General features: G+C 43.1%; 1 protein-coding gene across 1 annotated transcript; it reads right to left on the bottom strand.

The window, feature by feature from the left end:
- Positions 1-435: 435 nt before the first annotated feature.
- On the bottom strand, positions 436-13221 carry LOC115772790 (uncharacterized). The gene is made up of 41 exons (XM_030719172.1): positions 13081-13221; positions 12678-12877; positions 12466-12578; positions 12208-12314; positions 11831-11998; positions 11419-11618; positions 11207-11319; positions 10949-11055; positions 10572-10739; positions 10161-10360; positions 9950-10062; positions 9692-9798; positions 9316-9483; positions 8907-9106; positions 8694-8806; positions 8436-8542; positions 8061-8228; positions 7650-7849; positions 7438-7550; positions 7180-7286; positions 6808-6975; positions 6405-6604; positions 6193-6305; positions 5935-6041; positions 5560-5727; positions 5149-5348; positions 4937-5049; positions 4679-4785; positions 4302-4469; positions 3891-4090; positions 3679-3791; positions 3421-3527; positions 3049-3216; positions 2664-2845; positions 2433-2545; positions 2175-2281; positions 1800-1967; positions 1389-1588; positions 1178-1290; positions 921-1027; positions 436-711 (listed from the first exon to the last, which is right to left on the bottom strand). Exons 2-41 carry the CDS (start codon positions 12839-12841, stop codon positions 436-438), a joined length of 5934 nt encoding a protein of 1977 aa, XP_030575032.1. The 5' UTR covers positions 12842-12877; positions 13081-13221.
- Positions 13222-13467: the final 246 nt, after the last annotated feature.

Genomic DNA, 13467 nt, shown 5'->3' with positions numbered 1-13467 from the left:
CGATGGAATTGCCGAGAAACTTTAGCCATCCCACTCACACTGCAAAAGTTGAAATAAAACATGCTCATGCTGTCCTCCAAACTCTATTGTCACTGTTTGGTGCCACAAAATCTTGTTTGTTGCCAGAAAGCTACTCACATGACACGGTAGTTGGTGTGCAGTTGATGTTTGTGGGTTGCATTTTGGAGCATTGCTGGAGTGAAGCTTGCAAGGCCAGGGAACCAGTTTCACATGGAACCAATGTCAAAGTCGTTTTTGGTGAATTCCGTGAAATGGGGACTGATGATAGTGAAGGTCTTATTCATTCCACGATCTCTCACAACAGGCTGAATTCTGGGCTCTGTAACATTGTGGTAGAAATGGTCATTAGCACCACATAGATTACATATTACGCGTTGCAGCTACAACTATACAACATGTTAGAACAGATGCAACTTAGTATTTCGTGTGAATCAGTCCTTCAAAGCAATCTTGCAGTTTAGACATGGCTTTTTCTGACATGCTGGAATAAAAATCCTTCACACTCTCTGAAGAGTAGCCTACCTGTCCATTGGCTGTCAGCTGTGTCAGGAATTCATCCACATTTTTCAGAGCGTTGCCTTTGTCCAGTCGCTCAAACACACGATCAATGAAATCTGTGTCATTCAAGGCTCCAGAGGACAATATCAGCTGTGCCACCTGATTAGGACTGAGCGCTGACAGCAATCCAGCCTACAAAAGAGAATCAACATAATGTCAAACAGCAGTAACAGCAAGGCTGTGGGTAATAGATTTCAGTTAGCAGCAAACTAAGTGGGATCTATGAGATATTCATTTTCTTTTTACACGCCAAAAACAAATGCCTGTGTGTGCTCTTTTTTGTGTCTAGAATGTTGGGCTGCTGTTTTCAAGGAGGACCGGAAGTGAAATGTATGCCTTACTGTAGAAATGTTGAAGTCGTTGAGGTCAGTGTATGCTGTGTATTGGACAAATGGACCCAGATTTGCCTCAACCCATTGGCCATCGCTCTCATTGTTCTGCCTGCAAACTAAATGATGCAAACAAAAGTTAAAATACATACAATTTAGCAAGGTTTTTCACCAGTAGACATGAAACAAATCAAGGACAATGTTACTGCTCAGTCTTTTTCAAGATATTTCTCAGAAGAAAGAGATGCCACGTCCCATGTCAGCCCTACCTGGCTTGTCGATGACACTGCCAGATTTTCTCAGGTAGCCCAGCAGAACATCTGTGATTCCTTGTCGTCTGTCCGATGGAATTGCCGAGAAAACTTTAGCCATCCCACTCACACTGCAAAAGTTGAAATAAAACATGCTTACGCTGACCTCCAACCCTATTGTCACTGTTTGGTGCCACAAAATCTTGTTTGTTGCCAGAAAGCTACTCACATGACACGGTAGTTGGTGCAGTTGATGTTTGTGGTTGCATTTTGGAGCATTGCTGGAGTGAAGCTTGCAAGGACAGGAACCAGTTTCACATGGAACCAAATGTCAAAGTCGTTTTTGGTGAATTCCGTGAAATGGGGACTGATGATAGTGAAGGTCTTATTCATTACACGATCTCTCACAACAGGCTGGAATTCTGGGCTCTGTAACATTGTGGTAGAAATGGTCATTAGCACTTTGAAGACCGCATGTTGCAAGAACACCCATACAACATGCTACAAAGGATGCAACAGATTATTTGCTGTGTATCAGTTCCTCAATGTGTTGTAACAGATTTGGCGCGTCTTCTTCTGACAATGCAGTAATTCAAATCCAGGATTGCCTTTCTTTACTCCTCACTGAAGACTAGCCTACCTGTCCATTGGCTGTCAGCTGTGTCAGGAATTCATCCACATTTTTCAGAGCGTTGCCTTTGTCCAGTCGCTCAAACACACGATCAATGAAATCTGTGTCATTCAAGGCTCCAGAAGACAATATAAGCTGTGCCACCTGATTAGGACTGAGCGCTGACAGCAATCCAGCCTACAAAAGAGAACCAACACAATGTCAAACAGCAGTAACAGCAAGGCTGTGGGTAATAGATTTCAGTTAGCAGCAAACTAAGTGGGATCCATGAGATGCTTGTTTTTTTGACATGCCAAAAACAAATGCCTGTGTGTGGTCTTTTTTGTGTCTAGAATGTTGGGCTGCTGTTTTCAAGGAGGACCGGAAGTGAAATGTATGCCTTACTGTAGAAATGTTGAAGTCGTTGAGGTCAGTGTATGCTGTGTATTGGACAAATGGACCCAGATTTGCCTCAACCCATTGGCCATCGCTCTCATTGTTCTGCCTGCAAACTAAATGATGCAAACAAAAGTTAAAATACATACAATTTAGCAAGGTTTTTCACCGGTAGACATGAAACAAATCAAGGACAATGTTACTGCTCAGTCTTTTTCAAGATATTTCTCAGAAGAAAAGAGATGCCACGTCCCATGTCAGCCCTACCTGGCTTGTCGATGACACTGCCAGATTTTCTCAGGTAGCCCAGCAGAACATCTGTGATTCCTTGTCGTCTGTCCGATGGAATTGCCGAGAAAACTTTAGCCATCCCACTCACACTGCAAAAGTTGAAAGAAAACATGCTTACGCTGTCCTCCAAACTCTGTTGTCACTGTTTGGTGCCACAAATTCTTGTTTGTTGCCAGAAAGCTACTCACATGACACGGTAGTTGGTGCAGTTGATGTTTTGTGGTTGCATTTTGGAGCATTGCTGGAGTGAAGCTTGCAAGGACAGGAACCAGTTTCACATGGAACCAAATGTCAAAGTCGTTTTTGGTGAATTCCGTGAAATGGGGACTGATGATAGTGAAGGTCTTATTCATTACACGATCTCTCACAACAGGCTGGAATTCTGGGCTCTGTAACATTGTGGTAGAAATGGTCATTAGCACCACATAGATTACATATTACACGTTGCAGCTACAACCATACAACATGTTAGAACAGATGCAACTTAGTATTTCGTGTGAATCAGTCCTTCAAAGCAATCTTGCAGTTTAGACATGGCTTTTTCTGACAATGCTGGAAAAAAATCCTTCACACTCTCTGAAGAGTAGCCTACCTGTCCATTGGCTGTCAGCTGTGTCAGGAATTCATCCACATTTTTCAGAGCGTTGCCCTTTTCCAGTCGCTCAAACACACGATCAATGAAATCTGTGGTATTCAGGGCTCCCGAGTTCAGTATCAGTTGTGCCAGCTGAGTTGGACTGAGCGCTGTCAACAATCCAGCCTACAAAAGGGAATCAACATGACACTCAGCATTAATGGCAAGGCTGTGATTAATAGATTTCAGTTTGCACCACACTAAGTGGGATCTATGAGATGCTTGTTTTTTTTACACGCCAAAAACAAATGCCTGTGTGTGCTCTTTTTTGTGTCTAGAATGTTGGGCTGCTGTTTTCAAGGAGGACCGGAAGTGAAATGTATGCCTTACTGTAGAAATGTTGAAGTCGTTGAGGTCAGTGTATGCTGTGTATTGGACAAATGGACCCAGATTTGCCTCAACCCATTGGCCATCGCTCTCATTGTTCTGCCTGCAAACTAAATGATGCAAACAAAAGTTAAAATACATACAATTTAGCAAGGTTTTTCACCGGTAGACATGAAACAAATCAAGGAGAATTTTACTGCTCAGTCTTTTTCAAGATATTTCTCAGAAGAAAAGAGATGCCACGTCCCATGTCAGCCCTACCTGGCTTGTCGATGACACTGCCAGATTTTCTCAGGTAGCCCAGCAGAACATCTGTGATTCCTTGTCGTCTGTCCGATGGAATTGCCGAGAAAACTTTAGCCATCCCCCTCACCCTGCAAAAGTTGAAAGAAAACATGCTTATGCTGTCCTCCAAACTCTATTGTCACTGTTTGGTGCCACAAATTCTTGTTTGTTGCCAGAAAGCTACTCACATGACACGGTAGTTGGTGCAGTTGATGTTTGTGGTTGCATTTTGGAGCATTGCTGGAGTGAAGCTTGCAAGGACAGGAACCAGTTTCACATGGAACCAAATGTCAAAGTCGTTTTTGGTGAATTCCGTGAAATGGGGACTGATGATAGTGAAGGTCTTATTCATTACACGATCTCTCACAACAGGCTGGAATTCTGGGCTCTGTAACATTGTGGTAGAAATGGTCATTAGCACTTTGAAGACCGCATGTTGCAAGAACACCCATACAACATGCTACAAAGGATGCAACAGATTATTTGTTGTGTATCATTTCCTCAACATGTTGTTAAAAAATTGACGCGTTTTCTTCTGACAATGCAGGAATTCAAATCCAGGATTGCCTTCCTTTACTCCTCACTGAAGAGTAGCCTACCTGTCCATTGGCTGTCAGCTGTGTCAGGAATTCATCCACATTTTTCAGAGCGTTGCCTTTGTCCAGTCGCTCAAACACACGATCAATGAAATCTGTGTCATTCAAGGCTCCAGAGGACAATATCAGCTGTGCCACCTGATTAGGACTGAGCGCTGACAACAATCCAGCCTACAAAAGAGAATCAACATAATGTCAAACAGCAGTAACAGCAAGGCTGCGGGTAATAGATTTCAGTTAGCAGCAAACTAAGTGGGATCTATGAGATATTCATTTTCTTTTTACACGCCAAAAACAAATGCCTGTGTGTGCTCTTTTTTGTGTCTAGAATGTTGGGCTGCTGTTTTCAAGGAGGACCGGAAGTGAAATGTATGCCTTACTGTAGAAATGTTGAAGTCGTTGAGGTCAGTGTATGCTGTGTATTGGACAAATGGACCCAGATTTGCCTCAACCCATTGGCCATCGCTCTCATTGTTCTGCCTGCAAACTAAATGATGCAAACAAAAGTTAAAATACATACAATTTAGCAAGGTTTTTCACCGGTAGACATGAAACAAATCAAGGACAATGTTACTGCTCAGTCTTTTTCAAGATATTTCTCAGAAGAAAAGAGATGCCACGTCCCATGTCAGCCCTACCTGGCTTGTCGATGACACTGCCAGATTTTCTCAGGTAGCCCAGCAGAACATCTGTGATTCCTTGTCGTCTGTCCGATGGAATTGCCGAGAAAACTTTAGCCATCCCACTCACACTGCAAAAGTTGAAAGAAAACATGCTTACGCTGACCTCCCAACCCTATTGTCACTGTTTGGTGCCACAAAATCTTGTTTGTTGCCAGAAAGCTACTCACATGACACGGTAGTTGGTGCAGTTGATGTTTGTGGTTGCATTTTGGAGCATTGCTGGAGTGAAGCTTGCAAGGACAGGAACCAGTTTCACATGGAACCAAATGTCAAAGTCGTTTTTGGTGAATTCCGTGAAATGGGGACTGATGATAGTGAAGGTCTTATTCATTACACGATCTCTCACAACAGGCTGGAATTCTGGGCTCTGTAACATTGTGGTAGAAATGGTCATTAGCACTTTGAAGACCGCATGTTGCAAGAACACCCATACAACATGCTACAAAGGATGCAACAGATTATTTGCTGTGTATCAGTTCCTCAATGTGTTGTAACAGATTTGGCGCGTCTTCTTCTGACAATGCAGTAATTCAAATCCAGGATTGCCTTCCTTTACTCCTCACTGAAGACTAGCCTACCTGTCCATTGGCTGTCAGCTGTGTCAGGAATTCATCCACATTTTTCAGAGCGTTGCCTTTGTCCAGTCGCTCAAACACACGATCAATGAAATCTGTGTCATTCAAGGCTCCAGAGGACAATATCAGCTGTGCCACCTGATTAGGACTGAGCGCTGACAACAATCCAGCCTACAAAAGAGAATCAACATAATGTCAAATAGCAGTAACAGCAAGGCTGTGGGTAATAGATTTCAGTTAGCAGCAAACTAAGTGGGATCCATGAGATGCTTGTTTTTTTGACACGCCAAAAACAAATGCCTGTGTGTGGTCTTTTTTGTGTCTAGAATGTTGGGCTGCTGTTTTCAAGGAGGACCGGAAGTGAAATGTATGCCTTACTGTAGAAATGTTGAAGTCGTTGAGGTCAGTGTATGCTGTGTATTGGACAAATGGACCCAGATTTGCCTCAACCCATTGGCCATCGCTCTCATTGTTCTGCCTGCAAACTAAATGATGCAAACAAAAGTTAAAATACATACAATTTAGCAAGGTTTTTCACCGGTAGACATGAAACAAATCAAGGAGAATTTTACTGCTCAGTCTTTTTCAAGATATTCCTCAGAAGAAAAGAGATGCCACGTCCCATGTCAGCCCTACCTGGCTTGTCGATGACACTGCCAGATTTTCTCAGGTAGCCCAGCAGAACATCTGTGATTCCTTGTCGTCTGTCCGATGGAATTGCCGAGAAAACTTTAGCCATCCCACTCACACTGCAAAAGTTGAAATAAAACATGCTCATGCTGTCCTCCAAACTCTATTGTCACTGTTTGGTGCCACAAAATCTTGTTTGTTGCCAGAAAGCTACTCACATGACACGGTAGTTGGTGCAGTTGATGTTTGTGGTTGCATTTTGGAGCATTGCTGGAGTGAAGCTTGCAAGGACAGGAACCAGTTTCACATGGAACCAAATGTCAAAGTCGTTTTTGGTGAATTCCGTGAAATGGGGACTGATGATAGTGAAGGTCTTATTCATTACACGATCTCTCACAACAGGCTGGAATTCTGGGCTCTGTAACATTGTGGTAGAAATGGTCATTAGCACCACATAGATTACATATTACACGTTGCAGCTACAACCATACAACATGTTAGAACAGATGCAACTTAGTATTTCGTGTGAATCAGTCCTTCAAAGCAATCTTGCAGTTTAGACATGGCTTTTTCTGACAATGCTGGAAAAAAATCCTTCACACTCTCTGAAGAGTAGCCTACCTGTCCATTGGCTGTCAGCTGTGTCAGGAATTCATCCACATTTTTCAGAGCGTTGCCCTTTTCCAGTCCCTCAAACACACGATCAATGAAATCTGTGGTATTCAGGGCTCCCGAGTTCAGTATCAGTTGTGCCAGCTGAGTTGGACTGAGCGCTGTCAACAATCCAGCCTACAAAAGGGAATCAACATGACACTCAGCATTAATGGCAAGGCTGTGATTAATAGATTTCAGTTTGCACCACACTAAGTGGGATCCACGAGATGCTTGTTTTTTTTACACGCCAAAAACAAATGCCTGTGTGTGCTCTTTTTTGTGTCTAGAATGTTGGGCTGCTGTTTTCAAGGAGGACCGGAAGTGAAATGTATGCCTTACTGTAGAAATGTTGAAGTCGTTGAGGTCAGTGTATGCTGTGTATTGGACAAATGGACCCAGATTTGCCTCAACCCATTGGCCATCGCTCTCATTGTTCTGCCTGCAAACTAAATGATGCAAACAAAAGTTAAAATACATACAATTTAGCAAGGTTTTTCACCGGTAGACATGAAACAAATCAAGGACAATGTTACTGCTCAGTCTTTTTCAAGATATTTCTCAGAAGAAAAGAGATGCCACGTCCCATGTCAGCCCTACCGGGCTTGTCGATGACACTGCCAGATTTTCTCAGGTAGCCCAGCAGAACATCTGTGATTCCTTGTCGTCTGTCCGATGGAATTGCCGAGAAAACTTTAGCCATCCCACTCACACTGCAAAAGTTGAAAGAAAACATGCTTATGCTGTCCTCCAAACTCTATTGTCACTGTTTGGTGCCACAAATTCTTGTTTGTTGCCAGAAAGCTACTCACATGACACGGTAGTTGGTGCAGTTGATGTTTGTGGTTGCATTTTGGAGCATTGCTGGAGTGAAGCTTGCAAGGACAGGAACCATTTTCACATGGAACCAAATGTCAAAGTCGTTTTTGGTGAATTCCGTGAAATGGGGACTGATGATAGTGAAGGTCTTATTCATTACACGATCTCTCACAACAGGCTGGAATTCTGGGCTCTGTAACATTGTGGTAGAAATGGTCATTAGCACTTTGAAGACCGCATGTTGCAAGAACACCCATACAACATGCTACAAAGGATGTAACAGATTATTTGCTGTGTAACAGTTCCTCAATGTGTTGTAACAGATTTGGCGCGTCTTCTTCTGACAATGCTGTAATTCAAATCCAGGATTGCCTTCCTTTACTCCTCACTGAAGAGTAGCCTACCTGTCCATTGGCTGTCAGCTGTGTCAGGAATTCATCCACATTTTTCAGAGCGTTGCCTTTGTCCAGTCGCTCAAACACACGATCAATGAAATCTGTGTCATTCAAGGCTCCAGAAGACAATATCAGCTGTGCCACCTGATTAGGACTGAGCGCTGACAACAATCCAGCCTACAAAAGAGAATCAACATAATGTCAAACAGCAGTAACAGCAAGGCTGTGGGTAATAGATTTCAGTTAGCAGCAAACTAAGTGGGATCCATGAGATGCTTGTTTTTTTGACACGCCAAAAACAAATGCCTGTGTGTGCTCTTTTTTGTGTCTAGAATGTTGGGCTGCTGTTTTCAAGGAGGACCGGAAGTGAAATGTATGCCTTACTGTAGAAATGTTGAAGTCGTTGAGGTCAGTGTATGCTGTGTATTGGACAAATGGACCCAGATTTGCCTCAACCCATTGGCCATCGCTCTCATTGTTCTGCCTGCAAACTAAGTGATGCAAACAAAAGTTAGAATACATACAATTTAGCAAGGTTTTTCACCGGTAGACATGAAACAAATCAAGGACAATTTTACTGCTCAGTCTTTTTCAAGATATTTCTCAGAAGAAAAGAGATGCCACGTCCCATGTCAGCCCTACCTGGCTTGTCGATGACACTGCCAGATTTTCTCAGGTAGCCCAGCAGAACATCTGTGATTCCTTGTCGTCTGTCCGATGGAATTGCCGAGAAAACTTTAGCCATCCCACTCACACTGCAAAAGTTGAAAGAAAACATGCTTATGCTGTCCTCCAAACTCTATTGTCACTGTTTGGTGCCACAAAATTCTTGTTTGTTGCCAGAAAGCTACTCACATGACACGGTAGTTGGTGCAGTTGATGTTTGTGGTTGCATTTTGGAGCATTGCTGGAGTGAAGCTTGCAAGGACAGGAACCAGTTTCACATGGAACCAAATGTCAAAGTCGTTTTTGTTGAATTCCGTGAAATAGGGACTGATGATAGTGAAGGTCTTATTCATTACACGATCTCTCACAACAGGCTGGAATTCTGGGCTCTGTAACATTGTGGTAGAAATGGTCATTAGCACTTTGAAGACCGCATGTTGCAAGAACACCCATACAACATGCTACAAAGGATGTAACAGATTATTTGCTGTGTAACAGTTCCTCAACATGTTGTTAAAAATTGACGCATTTTCTTCTGACAATGCAGGAATTCAAATCCAGATTGCCTTCCTTTACTCCTCACTGAAGAGTAGCCTACCTGTCCATTGGCTGTCAGCTGTGTCAGGAATTCATCCACATTTTTCAGAGCGTTGCCTTTGTCCAGTCGCTCAAACACACGATCAATGAAATCTGTGTCATTCAAGGCTCCAGAGGACAATATCAGCTGTGCCACCTGATTAGGACTGAGCGCTGACAACAATCCAGCCTACAAAAGAGAATCAACATAATGTCAAACAGCAGTAACAGCAAGGCTGCGGGTAATAGATTTCAGTTAGCAGCAAACTAAGTGGGATCTATGAGATGTTCTTTTCTTTTTACACGCCAAAAACAAATGCCTGTGTGTGCTCTTTTTTGTGTCTAGAATGTTGGGCTGCTGTTTTCAAGGAGGACCGGAAGTGAAATGTATGCCTTACTGTAGAAATGTTGAAGTCGTTGAGGTCAGTGTATGCTGTGTATTGGACAAATGGACCCAGATTTGCCTCAACCCATTGGCCATCGCTCTCATTGTTCTGCCTGCAAACTAAGTGATGCAAACAAAAGTTAAAATACATACAATTTAGCAAGGTTTTTCACCGGTAGACATGAAACAAATCAAGGACAATTTTACTGCTCAGTCTTTTTCAAGATATTTCTCAGAAGAAAAGAGATGCCACGTCCCATGTCAGCCCTACCTGGCTTGTCGATGACACTGCCAGATTTTCTCAGGTAGCCCAGCAGAACATCTGTGATTCCTTGTCGTCTGTCCGATGGAATTGCCGAGAAAACTTTAGCCATCCCACTCACACTGCAAAAGTTGAAAGAAAACATGCTTATGCTGTCCTCCAAACTCTATTGTCACTGTTTGGTGCCACAAATCTTGTTTGTTGCCAGAAAGCTACTCACATGACACGGTAGTTGGTGCAGTTGATGTTTGTGGTTGCATTTTGGAGCATTGCTGGAGTGAAGCTTGCAAGGACAGGAACCAGTTTCACATGGAACCAAATGTCAAAGTCATTTTTGGTGAATTCCGCGAAATGAGGACTGATGATAGTGAAGGTCTTATTCATTACACGATCTCTCACAACAGGCTGGAATTCTGGGCTCTGTAACATTGTGGTAGAAATGGTCATTAGCACTTTGAAGACCGCATGTTGCAAGAACACCCATACAACATGCTACAAAGGATGCAACAGATTATTTGCTGTGTATCAGTTCCTCAATGTGTTGTAACAGATTTGGCGCGTCTTCTTCTGACAATGCAGGAATTCAAATCCAGGATTGCCTTCCTTTACTCCTCACTGAAGAGTAGCCTACCTGTCCATTGGCTGTCAGCTGTGTCAGGAATTCATCCACATTTTTCAGAGCGTTGCCTTTGTCCAGTCGCTCAAACACACGATCAATGAAATCTGTGTCATTCAAGGCTCCAGAAGACAATATCAGCTGTGCCACCTGATTAGGACTGAGCGCTGACAACAATCCAGCCTAGAAAAGAGAATCAACATAATGTCAAACAGCAGTAACAGCCAGGCTGCGGGTAATAGATTTCAGTTAGCAGCAAACTAAGTGGGATCTATGAGATGCTTCGTTTCTTTTGACACGCCAAAAACAAATGCCTGTGTGTGCTCTTTTTTGTGTCTAGAATGTTGGGCTGCTGTTTTCAAGGAGGACCGGAAGTGAAATGTATGCCTTACTGTAGAAATGTTGAAGTCGTTGAGGTCAGTGTATGCTGTGTATTGGACAAATGGACCCAGATTTGCCTCAACCCATTGGCCATCGCTCTCATTGTTCTGCCTGCAAACTAAATGATGCAAACAAAAGTTAAAATACATACAATTTAGCAAGGTTTTTCACCGGTAGACATGAAACAAATCGAGGACAATGTTACTGCTCAGTCTTTTTCAAGATATTTCTCAGAAGAAAAGAGATGCCACGTCCCATGTCAGCCCTACCTGGCTTGTCGATGACACTGCCAGATTTTCTCAGGTAGCCCAGCAGAACATCTGTGATTCCTTGTCGTCTGTCCGATGGAATTGCCGAGAAAACTTTAGCCATCCCACTCACACTGCAAAAGTTGAAAGAAAACATGCTTATGCTGTCCTCCAAACTCTATTGTCACTGTTTGGTGCCACAAATTCTTGTTTGTTGCCAGAAAGCTACTCACATGACACGGTAGTTGGTGCAGTTGATGTTTGTGGTTGCATTTTGGAGCATTGCTGGAGTGAAGCTTGCAAGGACAGGAACCAGTTTCACATGGAACCAAATGTCAAAGTCGTTTTTGGTGAATTCCGTGAAATGGGGACTGATGATAGTGAAGGTCTTATTCATTACACGATCTCTCACAACAGGCTGGAATTCTGGGCTCTGTAACATTGTGGTAGAAATGGTCATTAGCACTTTGAAGGACCGCATGTTGCAAGAACACCCATACAACATGCTACAAAGGATGCAACAGATTATTTGCTGTGTATCAGTTCCTCAATGTGTTGTTACAGATTTGGCGCGTTTTCTTCTGACAATGCTGTAATTCAAATCCAGGATTGCCTTCCTTTACTCCTCACTGAAGACTAGCCTACCTGTCCATTGGCTGTCAGCTGTGTCAGGAATTCATCCACATTTTTCAGAGCGTTGCCTTTGTCCAGTCGCTCAAACACACGATCAATGAAATCTGTGTCATTCAAGGCTCCAGAGGACAATATCAGCTGTGCCACCTGATTAGGACTGAGCGCTGACAACAATCCAGCCTACAAAAGAGAATCAACATAATGTCAAACAGCAGTAACAGCAAGGCTGCGGGTAATAGATTTTAGTTAGCAGCAAACTAAGTGGGATCTATGAGATGTTCATTTTCTTTTTACACGCCAAAAACAAATGCCTGTGTGTGGTCTTTTTTGTGTCTAGAATGTTGGGCTGCTGTTTTCAAGGAGGACCGGAAGTGAAATATATGCCTTACTGTAGAAATGTTGAAGTCGTTGAGGTCAGTGTATGCTGTGTATTGGACAAATGGACCCAGATTTGCCTCAACCCATTGGCCATCGCTCTCATTGTTCTGCCTGCAGACTAAATGATGCAAACAAAAGTTAAAATACATACAATTTAGCAAGGTTTTTCACCGGTAGACATGAAACAAATCAAGGACAATGTTACTGCTCAGTCTTTTTCAAGATATTTCTCAGAAGAAAAGAGATGCCACGTCCCATGTCAGCCCTACCTGGCTTGTCGATGACACTGCCAGATTTTCTCAGGTAGCCCAGCAGAACATCTGTGATTCCTTGTCGTCTGTCCGATGGAATTGCCGAGAAAACTTTAGCCATCCCACTCACACTGCAAAAGTTGAAAGAAAACATGCTTATGCTGTCCTCCAAACTCTATTGTCACTGTTTGGTGCCACAAATTCTTGTTTGTTGCCAGAAAGCTACTCACATGACACGGTAGTTGGTGCAGTTGATGTTTGTGGTTGCATTTTGGAGCATTGCTGGAGTGAAGCTTGCAAGGACAGGAACCAGTTTCACATGGAACCAAATGTCAAAGTCGTTTTTGGTGAATTCCGCGAAATGAGGACTGATGATAGTGAAGGTCTTATTCATTACACGATCTCTCACAACAGGCTGGAATTCTGGGCTCTGTAACATTGTGGTAGAAATGGTCATTAGCACCACATAGATTACATATTACGCGTTGCAGCTACAACCATACAACATGTTAGAACAGATGCAACTTAGTATTTCGTGTGAATCAGTCCTTCAAAGCAATCTTGCAGTTTAGACATGGCTTTTTCTGACAATGCTGGAAAAAAATCCTTCACACTCTCTGAAGAGTAGCCTACCTGTCCATTGGCTGTCAGCTGTGTCAGGAATTCATCCACATTTTTCAGAGCGTTGCCCTTTTCCAGTCGCTCAAACACACGATCAATGAAATCTGTGGTATTCAGGGCTCCCGAGTTCAGTATCAGTTGTGCCACCTGAGTAGGACTGAGCGCTGTCAACAATCCAGCCTACAAAAGGGAATCAACATGTCACTCAGCATTAATGGCAAGGCTGTGATTAATAGATTTCAGTTTGCACCACAAATGTCAAGTTCAATTGGCACTCACAATGGATGAATTGCGACTGAGGGTTTGCAAATCCTGCAGCGTTGCAAAATCAGAGAACCCTCCAAGGTTTGCCTGTAGCCAGCCTTGGCTCCCTGTGACTGATGAGACACAGCCAGGATC

The sequence above is a fragment of the Archocentrus centrarchus genome, chromosome 22 (assembly GCF_007364275.1).
Source record: "Archocentrus centrarchus isolate MPI-CPG fArcCen1 chromosome 22, fArcCen1, whole genome shotgun sequence".
NCBI lineage: Eukaryota > Metazoa > Chordata > Actinopteri > Cichliformes > Cichlidae > Archocentrus > Archocentrus centrarchus.
This window is presented reverse-complemented; position numbering and strand designations above follow the sequence as displayed.